This window comes from Oryza brachyantha, chromosome 7 (assembly GCF_000231095.2).
Source record: "Oryza brachyantha chromosome 7, ObraRS2, whole genome shotgun sequence".
Taxonomy (NCBI): domain Eukaryota; kingdom Viridiplantae; phylum Streptophyta; class Magnoliopsida; order Poales; family Poaceae; genus Oryza; species Oryza brachyantha.
Window position 1 is genome coordinate 9,855,480 of NC_023169.2, and position 9,842 is coordinate 9,865,321.

Here is a 9,842-nt window from a genome sequence, read left to right on the forward strand (position 1 = left end):
ATCTGTCACTTGATCTTCGGATGCAACAAAATCAATTTCAAGAAGTTTACGACTTACCCTTTTTTCTGAAGTGATTAAATACTTGGCTCCCAAATTATCACACTAAAATTTGGCTGCTTGAGAACATTTTACTCCAAGTTTAGCAAGCAAAGTTTGTACCCATATAATTTTTGCTATTGCATTAGCTATATCTTTATACTTAGACTCTGTACTAGTCTACTAGACCTAGGCACTGTAGATTGTTTTCTAGCACTCTAAGATACTAGGTTTGTCCCCCAAAAAGATTGCAAAGCCATCAATTGATCTCCTATCATCTATATTACCAGCCCAATCTACATCAGAGTAACCACTAACAATGATAGATTCGGATATGTATGTTCTAAGACCCATTTTGTCTGATATATCTCAAGATTCTTTTAACAATCGCCCAGTAGTGGGAGAATAAAGAAACTGACATACTTTATTACTAAAAAAATATCAAATCTAGTTAGAGTTAAATATTGTAGAGCCCCAACTATACTCCTATAACGATTTGCATCTTCCAGACCTAACAAAGTACCTTCACGAAGGGACAATATTTTACTTACTAACAAGGGAGTGGCAACTGGTTTACAGTTTGACATGTTAATCTTCTTTAACAGATCTGTGGCATACTGTCTTGGGTCAAAACAATACCTTTTTTGTAACTTGTTTATCTCAATGCCAAGAAAATAGTTCAACTCCCCAAGGTCTTTAAGAGCAAACTCTTGTTTCAATCCTTAAGTAAGGCACTAGTTGCCCTTTATGAAGAACTACCCACAATTATGTCATCGACATAAACTAAAAAATGATGTATCAGCCTTGGAAGCAGTAAAGCCAAGTTTAACTAATTTGTTATTTAACCTGGCAAACCAAGCCCTTGCAGCTTGTTTCAACCCATATAAAGTTTTGTCAAGTTTACGAACATACTGTGGCTTGATAGGGTCCTCAAATTCAAGTTGCTACGGCATATACACCTCCTCCTCTAAATACACATGTAAATAGGCATTCTGAACATCTAACTGTCTAGAACTCCAACCTATAGACATAACTATTGATAGAATTATTCTGATTTATAGAAGCTTTAACTATTGGACTAAAGGTGTCTTCGTAATCTAAACCATATCTCTGTTTAAAATCTTTGGCAACTAGGTGAGCTTTATACTTATCAATAATTATGTATTTTTTATCGAACACAAGTCTATGAATTAATAGAATTGAGTAAACGGCAATGTTACGGTACATTTTACTTGTAGTAGCAGTGGTGTAGTAAAATTTATATCTAACTATGTATTTTATAAGTATATTAAATATTTTATTCCAAACTTTGGTAAGATATATTTATCAATTTATCTATTTTAAAATAATATATAACAGATAATTTTATCTCAGAGTTATATGTTTTAGTTTTAATTTTACCTTTACAAAATTTCTACTACATATAGTAACGGTTTAGTATAACAAAATCATACGAGGTTACCTAAAATAAATCCTAAGTAAAACGAAGCTGAGGAAGTAGTATATATATAACCCATAAGTATGAGATCTGAGTTAACGCACTAGTCATGGCAATGCAGCAAAAGCAGCAAGACGGTGGCCATGCGAAGCTCGCTCAGGAGCAGCTGCTGCAAGCCAGCACGGAGCTGATGCACCACAGCCTGGGCTACCTCAACTCGATGGCCCTAGGGTGCGCTGCCAAGCTCGGCGTCGCCGACGCCATCCACCGCGCCGGCGGCCGCACCTCCTTGGACGACCTGCACGCCGCGCTGTCCCTCGGCCCAAGCAAGCTCCCCTACCTGCGCCGCGTGATGCGGGTGCTGGTCGCCTCGGGCGTCTTTGCGCAGGCCGACGTCGACAGCGCTGGCAGCGGCGGCGGCTACTACAGCCTCACGCCCGTGTCGTCCCTGCTCGTCACCACCGGCGACGGCGGCGGCGCCAGCTGCAGGAGCCTTCTGCCGTTCGTGCTCGCCCTCCTCTCACCGCTCTGCGTGACGCCGGCCATCGGCATGGCGGAGTGGCTCAAGAGCGGCCAGGAGGAGATGTCTTTCGAGATGGCGTACGGCGCGGGGTTTTGGAGCGTCTGCGGCCGTTCTCCGGAGCTCGGCGCGTTCTTCAACGACGCCATGGCGGCCGACTCTCGGTTCATCATGGACATGGCCATCCATGGTGCGAGCCAGGTGTTCGACAAGATCACCTCGCTGGTGGACGTCGCGGGAGGCACCGGCGGGGCGGCGAGGACGGTGGCCGCCGCATTCCCGCATATCAAGTGCAGCGTGCTGGACCTTCCGCACGTGATCGATTCCGTTGCGTCTGATCATGGCGATGCTGTTCAGTTTGTTGCTGGCGATATGATGGAATTCATCCCCCGGGCTGATGCACTCCTGCTTAAGGTCAGTGGCCCGTTTAATTCGTGGGAAAAAAATTTTTAGGTGTCATATTGGACGTTTGACCGGATGTCTGTAAGGGTTTTCGGACATAAATAAAAAAACAAATTACATACCTCACCTAAAAACCACGAGACAAATCTTTTGAGTCTAATTAATCTGTCATTAGCACACATGTAAGAAGGGCCGTCATGTTTAGTTCCACAAATTTTTTTTCAAAAACATAACATCAAATCTTTCGACATCTAAATGAAGCATTAAACACAGATGAAACAAAAAACTAATTACAAAGTTATGGGGAAAATCATGAGATGAATCTTTAGAGTATAATTAGTCCATGATTATCCATAAGCACTACAGTAACTCGAATGTGCTAATGATAGATTAATTAGACTCAAAAGAATCGTCTCGTGGTTTCCAGACAAGCTATGAAATACATGTTTTCATTCGTGTGTCCAAAATCCCCTTTCGACACCTAGTCAAACGTTCGATGTGACTAGCAAAAAGATTTATTTTGCCAACTTAACACCTGTGCAAAAAAACACAGTTTGCACAGTCAACGAACTATTGATTCAAGACTTTTTATATACCTGTTGACGTCAAAATGTGAACGTTGACACGTCATACACGAAGACCTGAGAGTCAATCTTAAGAACGCTCTAATCCAAGACCTAAATATTAGAAGATGCGCGGGCGTACCAGTCAATTTAATCCTGCAACTGAGAAGATAAAGAATAAAACAAGCCAATCGGCTATCGGGCCGAAAAGTAACTGAATATCCAGCTGATCAGATATTGATGCTGCAATGATTAGCCGATAGGATAAACAATCAGCTATATAAAGGTTGAATTGGCTAGAAACTTGATAGAAATAGAGTTAAATTAAATATTAGACCAGCGTAGCCCGCCAAATTACTTATTAATCTTAGTCGATCGGACGAGCCCCTAAAACCAGATGGAACTAGACGTGTAGAGATTAGACTTAACCAAGACAGTATGCAGTCGAGCATGATATGATTATAGGAAACATGAAGATTAATAAGACTAATAAATAAACCGACGAATTACTTGGAATAAACAATGGATCATGTGTTGCGATTGGCCAAAACCAATTAACATGCAATCCTCATAAACCGATGCAACATAAATAACTACCGATCTAATAGAATCAAGTCGATTGGTATAAAGATAATGCAGTAAGGCAATCGGCTGCTTTATTGATGTAAATATAATGAACATGTAGATCGGCAAAGATCATCAGCTATAAATGGCTGACAAATGACTAAGATCTATAAAATATCTAGCCCAGATTATTAAGAATAATCACAGAAGTTCGAACCCAATCGAGACAGTTCAAGATTACGCCTAGCAATTTCAGATTAGATACTAAATAGATCTAGATTGCTATCAAGCCGATGAGTTGATGATGGATAACTTATCGGCTGGTACTCCGATAAAACTATGAGCAAGATACATCAATCTGATATAAACCAATGTACTAGATCGGACTTATCGGCTGGTACTCCGATAACTTATCTACTAGATCGGACCTAACCGAGACAGTACTAGATTGAATGTGTCAAATAGCAAATATCAAACCAATGTAATTCGCCCAAATGGTCAACTAGATCAACTCAAAACACGAAAGTGATCTAAGTTAAAACTGATACGATAACTAGCAATCACACAACTAGATTAGAAGATCGCACCGAACCGAGACAGTTCTAATCTAGCCTTGCAATTACCGTGGCCCAGCGGAACGATGGACTTACCCTTCCACCGGAGATCGAAGCGATGCAGCCCCACGTCAGGTGCCAAGTTCCGCTGGAGTTGAAACCTCGGAAGAGGGTGGCGATGCGTCGAAAGTAGTTGATCTAAATTATGATGTAGATGATTTACAAAGACCCTGGACATATATTTTTATACCCTCAGGTAGACGCTAGCCCGTGTTAGACAAGACATACAACTCTTAGTAGATAAAAAGAAATAACAAACTACTATTTAGATTCTATCTCTAACACAAAAGTCCCGATCAGACTCTAACTCTCTTAGAGATAAAGGAAAAATCTAAACTAACTCTAATTAACAGATAAGATTAAATTACATGGACTCTGACTATCCCCAAATCTATCTGTAATATTCTAGATCCAATCGGACTCTATTTCTTATCCGATCCAGACTCCATCGGCTGATTCCGAGTCGTATTCCGCCTGGTCTTCTATCCGATTGCCTTGGTTCCTGTCTGATTCGGTTCTTAATCACAGTTTAATCTCGAACGGCAATTTCCAAATTCTGGCGTTAACAATACCCCCTCCATCTAATTTTTAAATAGATGATATCATTGGCGTATATGATGTTTGATAATTTATCTTATTAAAAATTACTTCATTTCATATTTAATATTTTCTAGTCCTATCTATATCTATCCATTGATCAATGCATATAGTTTATTTATATATACACACCTAGTGGTAGGATAGAGGATTTCTATATGTCATAATGGAATTTTATTAAAAAATCATTAATATATTATTAAAGTAAAATTAATAAAAGTGATTTGATACATAGGTCCCACTTAGAAAAAAAGTGGAGGCAGTTGTTGACGGGGTAGTTGGCAAATTCACCAACTTTACAGGAATATAGATATAAGCAAGGCTTGAAAGTCAGATATTATAAAACTTAGAGAGAATATAAGTATTATTTATTTTGTTATAATTTGTTTTATTACTAAAAATACTTTAAGATTGACTAATACATTTTACATTTGAACTAAATTTTTGAATAACACGAATGGTTAATCGTTATGTCCAAAACTCAACAATGTCACCGGCCTGTTTAAAAACTCGGAGGGTATTTCGGTAGCGGGCTAATTAAACTAGCACTAGATTTAACGTTCATTCTTGTTTGAACCTTGATTACAGTTTGTGCTACATGATTGGAACGACGAGGACTGCATAAAGATACTGAAACGATGCAAGGAAGCGATCCCTTCCAGAGACGCAGGAGGGAAGATCATCGTCATAGATGTTGTGGTTGGATCTTCTTCCCAGGCAGTGTGCCAGGGAACCCAACAACTATTCGACTGATTGTCTCGCTTCTCACACCAGGGAAGGAGAGGGGCGAGGACGAGTGGTGCAAGATATTCACGGAGGCAGGGTTCACCGAGTATAAGATTAGTCCCGTGTTAGGTATTCGATCTATTATCGAGGTATTTCCATAGGGTTTTTCTAAGTATATATACGGGAACCAAATAAATAGTATATATATTCTCGTCTTGGGTATGTGTCTTGTTTTGTCATTGTATTTATGATTCATGGATGTACGTACTAGCTATCATATGCTCCATAAATTGGATATGTATTTGCAGTCAATATATTTCCGTTGTATTTTCCGCTATATATGCGAGCAATCAGAAAATGCAGCAAGCTGTTCGAACGCTGCACAAAAACTCTCGTTGTTCACTCTGCTTTTCTCTTCTCGCCGGATTAGCTACGGTGTGCTCGCGTTTCGTCCAAAAAGTGTCGTCATTGCTAGCCAGCCCAGATTCACTAGGCTAAAGCATTTCTAACGGATCATCTAAATGCATAACACCACATAAATGCATAACCCCTTAAAAAGGCTCAAGAAAAGAGAATGATGAATGGAAATTACGAATCAAACCTTGAGCCTCGAAAATCTATAAAAAGGATTTTTTCTAGTGTACCTTAAAGTGTATCTTTAAGTTAGTCGTCCAATGCAGTTCATCCAACGGTCAAGATGAGTTAATATTGTGGTTGTTAGATCGTGTAGTAGTGTAGTAGAAGGTTATTATTGGAAAAAAAATCCATGTCATCGTGATAAATAAATAGCTAACAAAGGATACATGATTAGCAGCGAGTAATGATGATTTGCGACGGCAGCGGCGGCCGGCGTGTGATTGGCCACATCTACCGTAGAGGAGTTATTCCACGTAAATATATCATAGGCAGGGCTGCACCTGACGTTCCAGAGGAGAGAAAGCTTAACCGAACATGGTTGAATGGAGCTAACCATGCGCTAATTACGTATGCTGATCGTGTCGAATCAATTTCCTCGTGCTCAACGATCTCTTTCCTCCTCCTGGCTATTTCGTGCTGCCTCTTTTCTGGATTCAGCCAAGCCGCTTTCGGCCTTCCTCGTTGTCACGCCCGGAGTTTCGTCCTAAGCCTAAACCGTAAAAAAGAAATTCGTAAATAACAATTGGCTTAATTAACTCAGGAAGAATCCCTCTAAAAGAACCTAATTCAATTAAATCGAGGCTCGCAAATCGATTAACTGGATTTAAATTCAAATTGCAGAAGTATAAAATTCGACCAAACAAATTTAATTTAAAACTCGGCAAAAGTGGGGTTTTCCTTTTTCCCTCCTTTTTCCTTTCTTTTTTCCCTTCCTTCTCAAATTGGACCGAAGTCCAATTTTCCTCCCTCCTTTTTCTTTTTCTTTTTCTCTTTTCTTTTCCTTTTTCTTCCTTCCCGGGCCGGCCCAGCCGAGCCAGCCCATCTTCCCGCTCGGCCGGCCCAGCCGCGCCGGCCGCTTCCCTCCGCCCGCGTGCGCCCCGCCTAGGCCACCGTTCGGCCCAGCTCCCGCGCCGCGAGTCTGCGCCGCCTCCCTCCTCTCTCGCGCCACTGACAGGTGGGGCCCACCTGTCAGTGACCGTTCGCCGCCTCCGCGCCAGCCCGCGCCGCGCCGTCCCCGCGCCGAGTCCGACTCCGCGCCACCGCCGCAACCACCGCCGCCGCAACCGCCGCCGCCGAGACCGCGTCGTCCCCGACTCGGTCTCCAACCTCCGCCCGCCCTAGCCGGTGCCGCCACCCTATAAATCCCGAGCCGCCGCGCGCCGTCGCTCACTTTCCGTCGTCGCTCGAGTCGCCGTTCGCCGCCGCCGCGCAATCTCGCCGCCAGTTGCCGGTCGTCGCCGCCTAGCGACGTCATCGCCTCCGCCTCAGTGTCACCAACCTTTCTCGGGCTCTCGTCGTCGCCGGTGGACGCGTCGCAGCTCCTCCGACCTCTCCGCCGCCGCGTCTCGCCCCCTCGTCGCCGCTCGTCAATCTCCGCCGCCGCTGCCGATCTCCCGCTCCAACCCGCGTCGCCACCTTCGCCTCGATCTCGCCGACCCGTCCGCGCTCTCGCCGCCGCCGGTGAGCATCCCCATCCTCCTCCCCTCTCTCTCAACCTTCCCGGCCGACCGCCGCCGAGTCGCACACCGTCGCCGGACGGGTGCGAAGCTCGCCCTCGCCGCCGGCCGCTACGGTCGTCGTCGCCTTCGCGTCGCCGACGTCTAGCTGCCGTCGCCTACGCTCGCGCGTGCCCGCGCTCGCCGCTCGCTAGTCGCCGCCGTGCCAGCCGTCGCCGCTGCTCTGCCGGGTTGCGCCCGTGCATCGCCGCCTCGGCCGTCGTCGCCGTCGCGCCGTCGCCGGACGCCGGTCGTTGTCGTCGCGCCGTCGCCGTCGCGTCGCCGTCACCGTCGCCGTGCGCCGCCGCCGCCGCGTCACCCGCAGCTCCCGCCGGCCGCCGCCGGCCGCCCGAGCCGCGCTCTGCTCCCCTCCTCTCTATTCCCTCTCGCTGACGAGTGGGCCCCACCCGTCAGCCGTTCCCCGCGCCTCCCTTCCTCTCTCTCCTCCCCGGGCCCGCGTGTCAGTCTCTCCCTCCCCCTCTCTCTCACCGACAGGTGGTCCCCACCTGTCAGCCGTCAGCTTCCTCTCTCCTCGCTGACGTCAGCAGCCCCATTAATTGCGCAATAATTGATTTAGGACTTTTCTGTTTAGCTTAAAAAACCCAGAAAACTTCTAAAATTCATAAGTAATTCATCTAGTCTCCGTTTAGGTCCATTCAAATTTCATTAAATTCATAAAATTATCAAGAATCCATTAAAAATAGTTTTTTTTGCTGTTTCAATAGAGTTTGTGCCTGTTTTATTTATTTTTGTGCTTTGTCGCTTAGATTCGGACCCCGCCGAAGAGCCGGTTTACTTCGAGATCGTCGCCGAAGTTCCCCAAGGGCCCGAGCAAGGCAAGTGACACTCATCCTTGATCATATTGAACCCATTATTGCAAATTCCCCGCTTTATTATTTCAAATATGCATTGTTTTAATTAAAGTATTTACTTTATGTTATTTTCGGGTAAACCTTATTATTATGCCGTTGTTTAGCCAACTTTATTCATTACTGGACCAGGGGTAACTTGACTAGAGATAGGCCTAGGTTAATGCTTAGCCATGCTTAGAACAAATAGCTCATGGGATCACATTTAATTATGCTTAGTTCTGAATAGCTGAGATAATGATTCACTACCCGGTTCGGGTTAATGTCAACTAAAATATTGATAATGGTGGGCTGTGGGTGCATGGTTTTGAGAGTCGCACCCATGGCAATTAAGGACCGGTTCACGGGAAAACCCTGGAAGTAAATAAGTGCTAACCACATGCCGAAATGGGTAAGGTGAGATTTGAAGCATGACTTCGAACTATTTGACGTACCCAGGCAAGGGTAGGCGTGATGGAGTATGGACGGGCAATCGTGGTGTAACGAAAGCTTCTCCTGCTTCCGGATCTACCAAGGCACAAGAGGGGACTGCCCGACTTGGTGTAAAGGAGGGGGTGAAACCTGAAGTGTGGTACGATTAAATAGGGAGGGTTGTGTAACGGGTCCTATCACGGTCTCCTTTCCGGTATGCCGTGGTGGTATGTCGGCGCACGTTCAAGTGTAGTGGAGTCGTGTCTTGTGGGTACAGTAGTACACCTCTGATCAGAGTATAAACTATTCGAATAGCCGTGCCCACGGTTACAGGCGAGCTCCCAGCTTCACTGTGATTAGTGAACCTTTAATAACTTGAGTAATTGGTTTACACTCGGGACTACTGCAACGTGGTGTAACGTTGAGTAGTGGTTGGGCCTGTTGCAACGTGGTGTAACGTTGGACAGTGTTGTGGTATTTTACAACTGCTTATTTATTTATGTTTTACTGTACTTAATTACCTTTGTTCTTTTAATCTCCGTTATTTGTTTAACTGCTGCTTTATGGCAACTAACCCTAGCCTGTCCTTGTTAATCCTTATGCATCATTTATTTTTCCCCCTTGTCCGTGTTACTTGTTGAGTACGGTGGTTTGTACTCAGCCTTGCTTAACTTTCCCACCCCAGAGCTAGAAGTCGAGTCCGATGGAGGTGCCTCTCAGGAGTGAGCTGTTCCGCCGTCGAAGTGTTGCCTGTGGACTGGAGCCGTACCCGCTGGAGCTAGTCTACCCCCTTTGTTTTTCTTTCCGCTAGAATAAGTGTAATTTTCAGTTGTTTCTAAGAACGATGGTTATGTAATCAACATTGTCTTTTTGTGTACCCTGGCTGATCCTGGACAGGGATTTAATACACAATTAAGTTCAGAAATTCGTGTGAGGAATTTCTGGGCGTGACAAGTTGGTATCAGAGCCA

General features: G+C 44.8%; 1 protein-coding gene across 1 annotated transcript; it reads left to right on the forward strand.

Moving 5' to 3' along the window:
* Positions 1 to 1,586: 1,586 nt before the first annotated feature.
* Positions 1,587 to 5,849, forward strand: LOC102710659 (acetylserotonin O-methyltransferase 3-like). Its single transcript, XM_015843579.2, is given in 3 exon segments — positions 1,587 to 2,408; positions 5,323 to 5,482; positions 5,485 to 5,849. Coding segments are annotated over 3 exon segments (1,116 nt in total). The 5' UTR covers positions 1,587 to 1,589; the 3' UTR covers positions 5,622 to 5,849.
* The last annotated feature ends 3,993 nt before the right edge of the window (positions 5,850 to 9,842 follow it).